This window comes from Cynocephalus volans, chromosome 7, assembly GCF_027409185.1.
Source record: "Cynocephalus volans isolate mCynVol1 chromosome 7, mCynVol1.pri, whole genome shotgun sequence".
Classification (NCBI taxonomy): domain Eukaryota; kingdom Metazoa; phylum Chordata; class Mammalia; order Dermoptera; family Cynocephalidae; genus Cynocephalus; species Cynocephalus volans.
The window spans coordinates 75,353,382-75,367,417 of record NC_084466.1 but is presented as its reverse complement, the minus strand read 5'-3'; the positions used below and the strand labels follow the sequence as shown (position 1 = coordinate 75,367,417).

Sequence of the window (14,036 nt, the reverse complement as noted above, 5' to 3'; positions counted from 1 at the left end):
GTTTATCTTTCCCACGAAAGTATACTTTGTGCAAACAGGAACTGTCTGCTTTGTTCACTCCCAGATTCTTGCATAGTTCCTAACATTAACTAGGGGCTCAGGGCTCAATTAATATTGATTGAACAAATGAATCATTAGAATGATTCCCCTGTAAGGATCTCACTCCATAGGTATTCTCCACCCTTTGAGATGTAGTCTAGGGTCTATCGCCTCAGTAAGAATTTATTTATTGAATGAATAGATGACAGGAGGTATCGTAGTTATGATACATGAAAGATGTAATCACTTCCTCCAGCAGATTTAGATTATATTGAGTGTTGAGGGAGGTCTTGATGAAGAGATGGGTTTCTGCAGCCCTAAGTAGCTTGTGACATCACATGCATCTGCAGTTGCTAAGATGAGGCATGAACACTTGACCCAAAATCTGTCCAATTTTATTCTCTCTCAAATTTGAAATTTGGAAACTAAGAGACTCTAGAACTAAAAGAACATACAAAATCGGGGCCAAATCAGTGCTACAGCTGGACAAAGCCAAGGACAAGCATACCTGGAGATAACAGAGGGGTCTGCGCACAGCAGAGAGAAAGATGAATGGAGCCAGCATGCAGGGATGACAGATACCTAGTACCATGAGAGATGAAGACAGCAGCCTCATTTATCTGTCCATCCATTCATCCAATCAAACACTTGCTGAACCTACTTCAGATCCCTACATTACTACAGGTGCTGGGGATTCCACAGTAAATGCGACAATAAAAGTTCTTGCCTTCATAGGGCTTGAAGTTCTATAAAAAGGACTGATAGGAACTGATTATGATGAAGTGTCACAAATGTTATGACAGGGAGAGTTCGGGATGCTACAGGAGCATAAAACAGGTGAATACAAACTGGTCTAGTCTTGGTGCAAAATTTTCACTTCCAGTCCCTGTGTGGCCCCAGTGTATCTCATTTCCTGTCCTTCAATTCCTGTGTGATTCTTTATCCCTTCAGGAATGAGCTCTTTTTCACTTGAATCAGCGTACCACATATCTGAGACAATTTGCCTGCCCAGCATATTTTTGGGTTCTTTCATTTTAGAAACAGTCTCTTCTCTTCCTGGTGGGGCTATTGATCACAAGACCATACCTCTCCTGCCTCCTAGTCTGGCTAATCAAAACACTTCATGTTCCAGCTACAGTGATTGGCTCAGAAGTTTGCACTCAGCCTACTCTGAATGACTCAGAATCCTTTTGTGGGGACTGACGGTGACATTGAGAGAAAGTATGTCTGCCCTTCTGAGATCTCAAGCATGAACGTCTTTATGACATTGGAGGTGTTGGCCCATTCTTGCCACCATTTGAAGAGAGGTTGCCTAAGCATGAAAACACCACTGAGGAAGAGATCCTGAAAATGGTGAAGATTTCTGATGACATCTTTTTAAGCACCTCCTAAGCTTTCTCGTTCCATGAACCAATAAATTTCTGGGTTTTTTTCTTAACTTAGTGAGTTGCTTTCACTTGCAGCTAAAAGTGTTCTCATTGATACAGCTATTCTGTGTAAATTTCTGTCCCATACACAAATGAGCCCTGAGTAAGATGGTTTAGTGGGGATGGGGTGAAGAGGATAAAACTGACTTGCTCTGTCTTTCCCCTGTCTCTCCCAGGTTGTAATCACCTGTTTGTATAACACTTTACCCAACAGTTCTTCACACAGTTTCCTATGGCCATCCTGACATTACTGTGATGTGGGTATTATTATTCCCATTTTGTAGTGGTGTCCTAAGGTTGAACAGCTACAGAGTAGCTGATTTGGTATTTGGAATGTCGTTCTGACACCAATGTCTCATTTCTTCCCATTCTGCCACATCTCTTATCTCTGTTTCCTCTGAATCTCATCCCTTCATGCCATTGCTACCGTATTCAGCCTCCAGGTCCAGGCCTAGTACCTGGTGTGTCAACCGGAAAACGCCCACTTGAACATTATGAGTCTATTTAATTATTTTTTGAGGAATTAAAATCATAACATAAATTTTATTACCCAGCTAGAGTCTAATTTCCATATGCAAATTTTTGATACATTAATAGTATCATCAGATTTTTCAAGAACCTTAAATCATGCCACCTTATTTTTTTTTGTTTGTTTGCATTAAGAATGCTTTATTTATGTTAAAGCATGAACAGCATTTCCAATAAAACACAAAAAGATTTATATCCTATCTACAAAATTTAAGTCTTTGCTACTATAAATGGTATATTTCTTGAAACAAGCCTAAAAAGATAAGGAATGTCACGATCAGTCTGTATATTCTCTTTGCAGCATTAACCTTGAAGACTTGGACGTTTAAATTGGACAGTCATAGATGTGGATTTCCTGGTCATCTCCAACAGACACAATTTTTGAGCCATTTCCATTGTATTTTACTCCCCAGACCTGATCCTGGTGATCAAAGAAGGTGTGAACACAAGTCCTTGTTCCAACATCCCAAACTTTTACAGTTTTGTCAGATGAACTGGAAACAAAGTGAGTGTCATCAGGACAAAATGCAACATTCAGCTCCCAGGAGGCATGGCCACTCAGCGTGCCAGCCAAGTTGGCGTGTTGTACATCATAGATCTTGATGTAGCCATCATCTGAAGCAGTGATGAGGAGCTGGGAGTCCGGGGAAAAGGTCAAGGAGCGAATGGGCATAGCATGGCCTTCTAGTGTATGCAGAAGTTTTCCAGTTGCAATATCAAAAATATTGATGATTCCATCTATGGCTCCACTGGCCAGATATTTCCCATCAGGACTATATGCAATACTAAGAATGAATTTTCCTCTCGTGTCCAAAGATTATTCCTTTTTCCCACTTTCCACACCAAAAATGTTCACTTTTCCCACATGAGTTCCTGTGGCCAGATACTGGGAATCCGGAGAAAAGGCCAAAGTCCACGCATCCACAGGTCCTGCATCTATAGACTTTATCTGTTTTCCATTTTCCAAGTCCCAGAGACGAATATGAGCATCAAGAGAACTGGACGCAGCGATGGGCAGGGTGTGGCTGATGTCCACAGACACCACCCCCAGCTGATGTCCCTCCAGACTCCACTGCAGGTCCAGCCTTTCATCATGCCATTTCCAGACCTTCACCAGGTCATCCAGGGATCCTGTGACCACCGTCTCAGAGTTTTCTTTCTTGTTTGACCCCCAGGCAACTGACCAAATGGCATCGTCATGGGCTTGCTCTTGTTTGAAGAGAATACTGTACTGGTTGGTCATTTCCTTAACCAAGGATGAAGGGCAGAAGGCCAGACAGCTCTCTTACTCCAATCTCTTATCTCATGCATGACAGGTAATTTCAAGAGCCGAGAGACTCCAGAACCCTCTTTTCCCACCTTCTCTCTTTAGGAAGCTTCTCCATAATTTTCCCAGGCAGAATGCATCGTTCACTCCTAGGTGTTTCCAAAGAACACCGGACACCGCCAGTGCACGCCTGACGCCCAGCTCAGCGCGACTGCGTCGCGCCGAGATGAGCTAACGAAGGGGCAGGGAAGACGCGAAGAGCCACCTTATTTTTTTAATTCAGTAGATAAATGTGTAGTGTTTGAAACTTGGCAAAAATGTCTGGAAATAGGTAAAGCGATAATAAGACATAGGTATCCATCAGATGATTGAAATATTGTCTTTATCCAGATTCCCTCTTTTGTTAAATATACAGCAGTCCTGAGCTAAAAATAAAACAAAGAAAACTGCAACTATTTTTTAAGGAAAAATTCTCTGTACTGCTATGAGATTAGTCCTTAAAGCTGTAGGATTTGGGCGACAGAAATAATTGGTTGCTCTGTTACCCTAAAACATTCTAAAAGAATATTAAATTTGGATAGGAACATTTAAAATACTATTTTTTTTGTAAATTTCACTGATGGTTAAAGTGATGTTGAAATAAATCACCGCACTTTATTTTCTTGAAAATCTAATAAAACTAAACTCTCTGTTTCAAACTTCATTAAATCTTTAGTTCCTTAAAATTCCGTTAGGATATTATCTTGTTATTTTTGTGTCAATCTTTGAAGAATGACACCAACAATTCCACTCTAGCACCGCCACCACGAAGTCACCTGCTAAATTAAGCCAGAGGCCATCACCACTCAGTACACTTTTAATTTGATGAGCTACTAATTAAAGCTTTATTTTAAAATATATGTATTGCCATTTGTATATATAAACATAGGCTGAGATCATTTATTAAATTTTCTTATTTGTGTTCATGAATTATTTCTTCACTAATATATTACTCTTTAATATAAGAAGCAAAAAAAAAAGAAAGAAAGAAAAAATTTTTCCCAAGCCCATTCTAAAACCCTTTCTTGGTTATTACAAGATAAATGTATTTAAGAATTCAAATTTATTTCCATCTCTCCTACACAAAAATTATGCATGAAACATTATACACACAGTAGACTCAATTCTGTGTGCAGACTTAAGTAACTGTCTATGCAATATGATTTTGAAAACTCCCCCATCTCCCAAAATTGAAATCACTTAATACTATCTGAGAGCAGGGACCTTTGTACCTCTTTGCATTGTTGCTCTGAACTTAACCTGGCCATAGATGAACAAATCAGATTTCTTATTAGTGTGAAACGCTGAAGGAATGAAACAGAGAGTCAACGAGTTTTATAGAAGGCAGGCAGGAAGAAAGGTCCAGAATGACTGCTTGGAGCTGTAAGCAGTCAGGAAGCATCACAAAAGCACTGAGCCACCAGACTCTTGGGGGGTAAGGAAGCACTGAATAAAAGGCAGGAAATGTTAAAGGACCTAAAGAGAAACCGACAACAAATCTTACCAACTTCACATTTTAGATAGCATTAGTTCTATTTAGTAACATTTTCAAAATATAATATCAGGATCATGACATTGAAAACAGATCCTGAAACTAAGGGGGAAAAATTTATTCCCTTAATTAAACTCATGGAGATAGTTGGCTGACTCTGGCGATGAAATTTATTCTTTTTTCCTATTCTCCTGTATGCACACTCTGCTACACCTTACTGAACAAGCTGAAAATTCAATAAATAAATGCATTCATTAATGATTTAGTATAACCCAAAGGGAAAGGAAAGCTGCTGGAGCCACTCCGCAGGTCTCTCATTTTGCCAAAAACGTTTACAATGTGTCAGGACTGCTGGTGTGAACCCAGCTGTGGGCAGCCGGGGTTGCTGGGAAGGCTGCTGCTCCTGCAGCTGTTGCCATTAGAGCTGCCTCCCGGGCCTTAGAATATGCACATACAGTGAGTGAGTAACAGGAAATTTGAATATGTTCATGTTAAGGGTTCTTCCTTCTCCCCCTTCATTATGCACAAAGGGATGTTCTAGTAAAATTCAAGACATCAGCTTAGAATATGTTAATGCTCATAAATTAAATTGCTCACAGAAGGTGATCAATTTTTAATGTTTACACTCAAGATGTTCTTTTTAATTAACAGTTAGCTACATTTGTACTCTGTTCACTGCAGAAAATGTCTGAACTTGCAGAGAACTGCGATAAATTGTAAGACATCAAACTGCAGTAATTTTCAAAGTTGCACCTTCAATAAAGAAAAATAACTGAGCTTTGGAAGGTTGACATCATAAAGAGACCTAAGTTACTCTTAGGATGTAGTGGGAAGTTACTCTGTGTGTATAGATATTTTTGGAAAGTTATTCATATTCATGATATGGAAGTGGAAATTACCCATTCATAATGCCTATGATGCACTATGAGACATTTATGTGTAAATTAAAAGTGATTTCCAAATTCAGCAAAAGCTCATTAATTTAGAATCCATTGGTTTGTGATTAATGTTAATTGATCACTTGTTAGCTATATGAAAAAAAATTGTTTACAAGCTCTGTGACCTTCAGTTGCCCTAACTCCTCAGAATAAAATTGAGACTAATACCTATATGGTGGTTTTTATGAGGATTAAATAACATATGTGAAGAGCTTATCAGTGACTCACAAATATTAGATACTAGATCAATATTAGTTTCTTACCTGTTTATATTAGTATGTTTACTTGCACTGTGCTTCTTGGTACTTTCTCTCTAAAAATGGGAATAAGAGTTTGTCAGAAAACATGTACGTATCTCACTGCAGACAATGTTGTTTCAGGTATAGTCTGCAGGCCTGCTCCAAGATAGGAAAAAATCAGTGAAGCAGACTGAGGATTTCAAAGCATTCTGCAAAGGAAAAAATATTATGTGTCATTTAGAGAAAAACTAGTCTCCATAGGAAACAGATATTCATGGATCATGAGTGGCTTTCATGGTGTCATTGCCAGTTCTATAGAAAATAAGATTAGAGGAGAAGAAAATAGTATAAAAGAATAATTTTTAAAAATATAATGGATTTTTCTCATCCTTATATTCGCTCTGAACTGCATTTTTGATTTTTAGTTTTTTTAAGGATCTGGAAGAGTATCTCTAGCATGGAGATTTGTAAGTTTTCTTAGTTTGATGATAGAGGAAATTTAAGGTTTAGATGAAGTTAGTGACAAAGGAGAAGAATTGGCACTAGTAAGGGTGGGTGGGGCCAACAGAGATTTTGCAGACTGGTGAAAAGTGTGATTTGGCAAAATGGATGGAAATTTTTATCTCTGCATATGCTCAAACTAGCTGTTAGGATGGTAAAATATTAAATTATAAATGTATATTTTTTACTAGTGGTGCACTACCTGCCTAGGAAGATCTCAAGACATGTCTTTGGGATTAAGTATCCTAAACTGTGAATTTCTGGATCTGTAAATAATTTCCATCTATGTGTAATTCCAATAATTCACATACTTTCCATAGACACCTTGCCTTCAGATGTCTATGGAAAATTTTGGTATATGACTCATTAAAATTATTTTTTAAACCCATGGCAAGTCGATGTTGCTCTAGACAAGACGATGAGAGTATGTATCTCTGTAATGCTTAAAACCAGAGTAGTGAGAGAGCTTCCGGGTTCACTGCTTCCAGGATGTCCATAACAATTTGTCACATGTTGAAACAAGAAAATGATTTACCTTTAGCTAACCCAAATGTAGTTTTCTTGTATTTTACCCAATTTCCCAAAGATTTTCTGAGATTACAATGTCAACAAATTTTCTAACAGCAGGACAGGATATAGCTATATGGAGTCTTATTTTCTGATGTGGATGATTCAAGAGTGTTAAGGAAGTAAAGCAAAAAAAAAAAAAAGAATGAAATCAAGTGGCTTTTTTGTTAGCTATACAATTAGTTTTCTTTTTAATCCAGAGGTTTGTGGAGGAAATGATTATACTTTGTAAATAAACTTGGACTCATACCAGCAAGAATTCTACCGGCTTGGGACTTTAAGAGGGCTCCCCCAGTCTGAATTAACAGCTGACATTTCTTGAAACTTTTTATTTTTCATTTTGTTAAGCTATTTCAGATTTACTTTCTATATGATATTTGAGTCGCTATAAGTCAAACTGGGTAGTTACACCATCTCACCACTAGAAGAGCAAATACTGAAGCGTAAAATAATAGCTCTGATCAATGCTTCACAGTCCTGCTGCACATTAAATTCAGCTGACCAGCTTTCAAAAGCATACAATATCCAGATCCCACACAGGTCGTGACCCAGCATTAGCAATTTTAAAAACTCTATCCAGTTGGTTTTAATGTGCAGACAGGATAAAAGAACCCCTACTTCAGATAAGCCCATTTTTAAAGGGTATCTCTGTCCATCAAAGTTCCCTCAATATGGAGAATAATCAATAAATGGTAGGGCCATAGTCATCGAACCCATCAGGGGTCGGCAAACTTTTTCAGCAGTAGGTCAGATAACAAATATCTTAGCCATTATAGATCATAAGTAAGGTTTCTGTTACGATTATTCAACTCTTCTGGTCTCTGCTCCAACTACTCCATCTTGTCATTGTAGCACAAAAGCAGCCATAGACAATATGAACCAAATGGGCCTGGCTGTGTTCCAATAAAACTTTATTCACAAAAACAGGTGGCAGGTTGGATTTGGCCCACTGGCCATAGTTTCTAAGCCTTGCAGTACATCACCTCTCAATTCAGCCTCTTAGAATATTTTGCAATTTTATCATTATAGCTTTATTTTATAGTTTTAAAACATTATTTATTTCAAAAATATTGCCATGGGTTAAACAACTATGTAGCTATTATACATGATTATTAAAGAAATTGCATAAATAAGAATGACCACAATAACTACCTCTGCACTTTTGATGAGATTACCATCTCTAAAGATGTTGCTTATTAGTGAATTTCACTAAACTTTACCTAGACTAGCTAATATAACTTCAGAAATTATGCTCACTGGGTATGAAGTGATTAAATAGAAATTCCCCAGTGCTACTACTACTAGAGGCCAGGAGCTGTTTCATTGTGTTTCACAGAAAGTACCATGGTCAATAGTGGGAAATACCGGTTAAATATAGGGCTACTTCCCTCTCCAGGAAAGACGTTGCCAATCAATTATAACTGACCCTGGATGTGACCTCACAATCTTTCTTAATATTGCTCCTGGCAGTCACCACAAATCAAAGTTAGCAGACGAAATGAAATCTATGTGGTATTCTTAGCACAACAGGAGGTGTGTTTCCACTGTTTCCAGTTTAGACAACAAGCAGGAAATTATTCTTCTCTCCAAGGGTGTAAATGCCCTTCCCACCACCAGACTGAAGAGTGTGCTGATCTTGCAGAGGGAATGTAGAACAACGCGTTCATGGTAGAGATGCAAAGAGCTGCTTAGAAAGCCACATTTTACCCAAACAGGTAGTCAGCATTTTGGAAGAAAGACAGAATACCTGGAAGAAAGCAAAGATTCCCATAGAAATCAATTTGATCAAAAATCTGTAGCTAAAGACTGTAATTTAAGCTTATGCAAAAAGAAATAGTAGAAACTCTTCTACAATTTATATAAAATAAGCCCTGAAGCAGAGATTTTAGGGCAGCTGATACAGTGCTAGATAAATGTGGGGCACACGAAAAGGTGATCCAGATTGAATCAGAATGATCTCCTTAGTCGCACTCTCTATGACTGGTAGTTGGTACCAGCTGTCACCTGGGCAGCCACAGTTCTTCTCCGTATGGCTTCTCATCCTCCTGTGCACTAGATCAGCTTCCTAACATGGTGGTGGTCTTAGGGAACATTCCTAAAGAGCAAATGTCAAAGCTGCAAGGCCGTTGAGGCCTACGTTCCAGAACTTGAACATCATTTCTAATACGTTCTATAGGTCAAAACAGATTCAAGGAGGAAGAAAAGAGACTCTGCCTCTTGGTGGGAAGCACTACAAAATATTGGAGCCATGTTTTTCAATCTGCCACTCATGGTGGAGTTGTAATCTTATTTAACACCTTTTTCTGTTTCTTCATAAAATCCGGAGGTAAGCCCTTCTAATTATGTACAGACAGCAGGACCAGATGGGGCTTCTTTGACACCATCTTAAGATTCTCACACTCTGAGTGGCCAAAATGGGTAAGCAGTTGGTCTAATAAAATTTTGTCAGAATAAAGCTTATTTCTGTCTAAGAGTGCTACATCTTACACATTCACCCTCCTTTCATATTTGATTTCATAGAATCCTAATATTAAAATATTAAATATCATCTAAATCCATGGTAAGCAGGATTGCTAATTTAGAAAAATATATAATATTTTTGTCTTTAAAATAATAGATGGAGGCCCATGGGAGGAAATTATATACTTCTACAACTATGCCCCCTTTTTTATTGAATGGTGCAATGCAGTAGTTTTAGTCATTAAAGTTTTATTATCTGGTTACAATTGAGGAGAAGCAAAGACAGGCAGGCAACACAACCAGTTCCCTGACCTTCTAGATGAGAAACAGACAAGGAAGCTAAGGGTCTCATTCAAGGTCATGGGGCTACCTAATGGCAAAAATGATGCCACAAGACAAAACTTCCTGCTCCCAAAACAGGGTTTTCCCAAGTAACAACAGTTACTTTGATGTGGGAAGGGTCATATTAGTCTTTATTATATCGGCCTTACTCTTCTGGTGAGACCAGGGGTCAGCAGAGTTCTATTAAGGGCCAGATAATAATTATTTTAGACTATGCAGGCCATACAGTCTCTTGTTGCAACTACACAACTCTTCTGTTCTGGCACAAAATCAGACATAGACAACACATTAAAAAATGGGCATGTCTGTGGCCCAAAAAAGCTTTATTTATAAAAACAGGAAGCAGGTCAGGTTTGGCCCATGGGTCATAGTTTTCCAACCCCTATGCTTGATTAAAATTTAAACTATTAAAACCACCCATTCTTCACCCCTTCCTGCATCCACAACCTTGCCATGTCTTCATTATAGATACAGTTTATAACCCCTTTATTTGGGGCTTGACCATTTGTTATGGGTTGAATTGTGTACCCTTAAAATTCATATGTTTAAGTTCTAACCAACAGTACCTCAGAATATGACCTTAATTGGATATAGGGTCTTTACAGAGATAATCAATTAAAATGCAATCATTAAGGTGGGCCCTAATCCAATATGACTGGTTTCCTTATGAAAAGGAGAAATTTAGAGACAGACAGAGAGAGAGAGAGAAAGAGAGAGAGAACTCCACGCGAACATGGCAGGCATCTACGAGCCAAGGAGAGGGGCCTGGAACAGATCCTTCTCTCACAGCCTTCAGAAGAAACCAACCCTATCCACACCTTGATCTTAGACTTCTAATCTCCAGAACTGTAAAAAAATAAAGTTCTGTTGTCGTCTGTGAAACTTTGTTATGACAACCTCAGGACACTAATATACCACGTGTCTTGCTTTGCCCGGTGACACATGGCTCGAAGTGGCAATACGCTAGTTTCCAGCCTTGGCCTTAAGAAACCCTGAACTTTTCCACATGCCCTCTAACACATCTTCTGTTGCTATGACTAAATGTACCCTAACACCCTCCTGCTGGTCTAGTGAGTGTGAGACACACATGAAGCAGAGCCACACCATCCGAGCCCAATCTCCAGATGACCTATGGATACACAAGCAATAATAAACTATCTTTAAGCCACTGGGTTATTAAATAGCCAAGGGTAATTAGGCTACATAGCAATAGGTACATAGCAATAGGTAATTGATTTCAAATGTTAAGTTTAACATTAGATAAAGTCCCAAAACAGAGCTGTTTACACCAATACAGTATGTGACTTTTTTTTCCCTGCATGTGCTTTGCCTTTTCCAATGAAAATTTAAGTCAACTACTAAAAACATTGTGTGCCTTCCTGCCCCTCATTCCTTTTTTCCCAGTGTAAATAGTAATGAGTTAGCACACGAATAGATCAAGTCTGCTTGCCTGTCTTCTTTTAGCCAACAAAATTGCTATGTAATCCCATTTTTTACTTGCAGCTGCAAAAATTTGCACTGTTTTCAACAGTCTACCTTTATCAGCCAGGCTAGTTCTTAAAAGATGTATCTGTAGAGAGATATGTTGCTGCTGCTGTTGTTGTTGCTGTTAACTAAACAATGCAATCCATTTAAAACACACAGATTGTAAAATACTCTTTTGTTGGGCTTTAAAAACTAACGCCACCTTAAGTGACATTACAAGCGGTGCCATTATGGGCCCACAAGGGCGTATTAATGTGGCAGCCTAAGACAGCGCCAGGAGGAAGTAGGGTGGGGGTGTCTGCGGGAACCTTGCCTTAGCCCTTATTGGCCAAATACGCGCTTCCGCGCTCGAGGTTGCAATAGCTAGGCATTGAGACAGGATGCATGCTCCCTTGACCTTTAGGCTGATAAGATTATGTAAAAAACCTCCCTTCCCCATTTGCCTTTAAAAGCAAGTGCTTGTGTGGTAATAAACGGAACTGCTCGACAGAACCCCGGCCGCGTCTGAGTGTCCTTTAACTGGGCTGTTTTGGGGGGGCCGGCGGCTGTGCTCACCTCTTTTCACGGCTCTCTTCCCCTGTCTCCTTCCAAAGGGGACAGGAGGGAAAGAGGAATCCCGGGCCATTTGCTCGCCCACCGAAAGCAACGAGGCTAGGGCTGTTCGGGTTGGCTGGCGGCGGACCCGACACTCTTTGAAGAGATACACAGTAGATTCTTAACCTCTTTGTTACTCTAAGTCTTCAAAAAGTTACCTAACCTTTCTGGTCTTAGTTTTCAATTAGCAGAATGAGATTAGACTAATTGGTGTGACTTATGGTGGAGGCCTTGGGCCATCAGGTTAGTCACATATGTATACTATGCATATATGTGTAATCCCCGATAAAAACCCTGGACACCAAGGTTTGGTGAACTTCCCTGGTTGGCAGTGCTCTGTACATGCTGTCACACATCACTGCTGGAAAAATTAAGTGCTCTTCATACAACTCCACAGGATCAGAACAATTGGAAATTTGTGCCTGATCTCTTCTGGACTCTACCCTATGAGTCTTTTGCCTTTGCTTATTTTAATCTGTATGCTTTTGCTATAATAAACCATAACTATGAGCTTTTCTGAGCTTTGTGAGCCCTTCTAACAAATCATTGAACCTGAAGGTGGTCTTGAGAATCCCCAAATACATACCTATTTATGCAAACATACATGAATGAAAAATATGACTGTGATTAATAAGTTTTCCATTGATTGTATGTGTAATCATTGTACCCTACTCTGCATGTTAGTTTAGGGATGATGTGTATGTGAAAGGCTGCCAAGCACATGTGTAAGTAAGACAAGCCACTAAAACTGGTGAGAGCCTGAGTTAGGCCCCTCCATTTTGATTAAAAGATGTCAACATTACCATTGATTCATTCAGTCTTTAGAGGATATGGATCTCTCCTTAACCAGACACAGACAACCTATCCTCCAGCCTCCTGCAAGATGAGGGTTTACAATTCCAGCTGAACCATTTGCTATCTATGAAACCCTGAGCAAATTGCATAAACTGTATGAACCTTAGTTTCCTGCTTGTAAACAAGAGAACAACAACTACCATACAGAATTAATGTGAAGTTTAACAAAGACAATGTATGTGTGACTGAGTAAAAATTAATAACAGAGGATGGATCTTATCTACTGTGATATTATGATACACACACACACGTGTGTGTGTGTGTTTGTCCACGGTTCCCAGCTTCCCAAGGCAGGACTCTAATCCTCCCCTACCTTTCTGTCTTGGTGCGAGCCATAAAGAAATTCTCTGACCTACTTTGTCAGATTGTAGGTGATAAGACCCTCATTTCAAGAGGGCCTTGCTCTATGTTTGGAAGAAAGGAATGCTGAACAGAAAGGCCAGGAAGAATCTGAACAAACAAATCTTGCTGGATTTCCCTACTCAGTCTATTATTATTAGATCATACACTTTTTGTCCAATCATATTTCTAGAAGGTTGTCCATGCTGCAATCACACCTAGGTAATGAAGTTTTCATAAAAACCCAGGATCACAGGGTTTAGGGAGTTCCAGATAGCTGAACACGTGGAGGTTCCTAGAGGGTGGCACACCCAGGAAGGGCATGGAAGTGCCATGATCCTTCTTCCATACCTTGATCTACGCATCTCTTCATCTGCATCATTTGTAATACCCTTTATAATAAACTAAGAAATGCAAGTAGGTGTTTCCCTGAGTTCAGAGAGCTGCTCTAGCAAATTAATTGAACACAAAAAGGGGCTCATGGTAACCCCAATTTATAGCCAGCCAGTCAGAAGCACAGATAAAACAGACTGGGGCTTGCAATTAGCATCTGAAAGAGAGGGGCAGTCTTGGGGACTGAGCTCTCAATCTGTGGGATCTGATGCTATCTCCAGGTAGAATTAAATACACCTAGCTTATATCCACTGCAGAACTGAGCTCTTGCTTGCTGGTGGGAGCAATCCCCACACATCTGGTGTTAGCAACATGTCATGAGTATATAGCGGGAGAAACCTAAGTGACTGTATTTTTTTCCACAGAGTCACTAACCTCCTTACTAAAAAGGATCTTATGTTTCTATCTAATCTTATTCTCCTTTCCCATCATCCAAAGAGGATTCTGCTTTGCCAGACTGATTATTTGGAATTTGGTGGTGCAGAATCAAAAAAGGAAAGAAAGAAAAGGATACGAGAAGAAATATACAGT

General features: G+C 39.3%; 1 protein-coding gene across 1 annotated transcript; it reads right to left on the bottom strand.

The window, feature by feature from the left end:
- Positions 1-2,197: 2,197 nt before the first annotated feature.
- Positions 2,198-3,272, bottom strand: LOC134382571 (superkiller complex protein 8-like). Its single transcript, XM_063103248.1, has one exon. It carries the CDS (start codon positions 3,235-3,237, stop codon positions 2,812-2,814), a length of 426 nt encoding a protein of 141 aa, XP_062959318.1. The 5' UTR covers positions 3,238-3,272; the 3' UTR covers positions 2,198-2,811.
- Between the last annotated feature and the right edge of the window lie 10,764 nt (positions 3,273-14,036).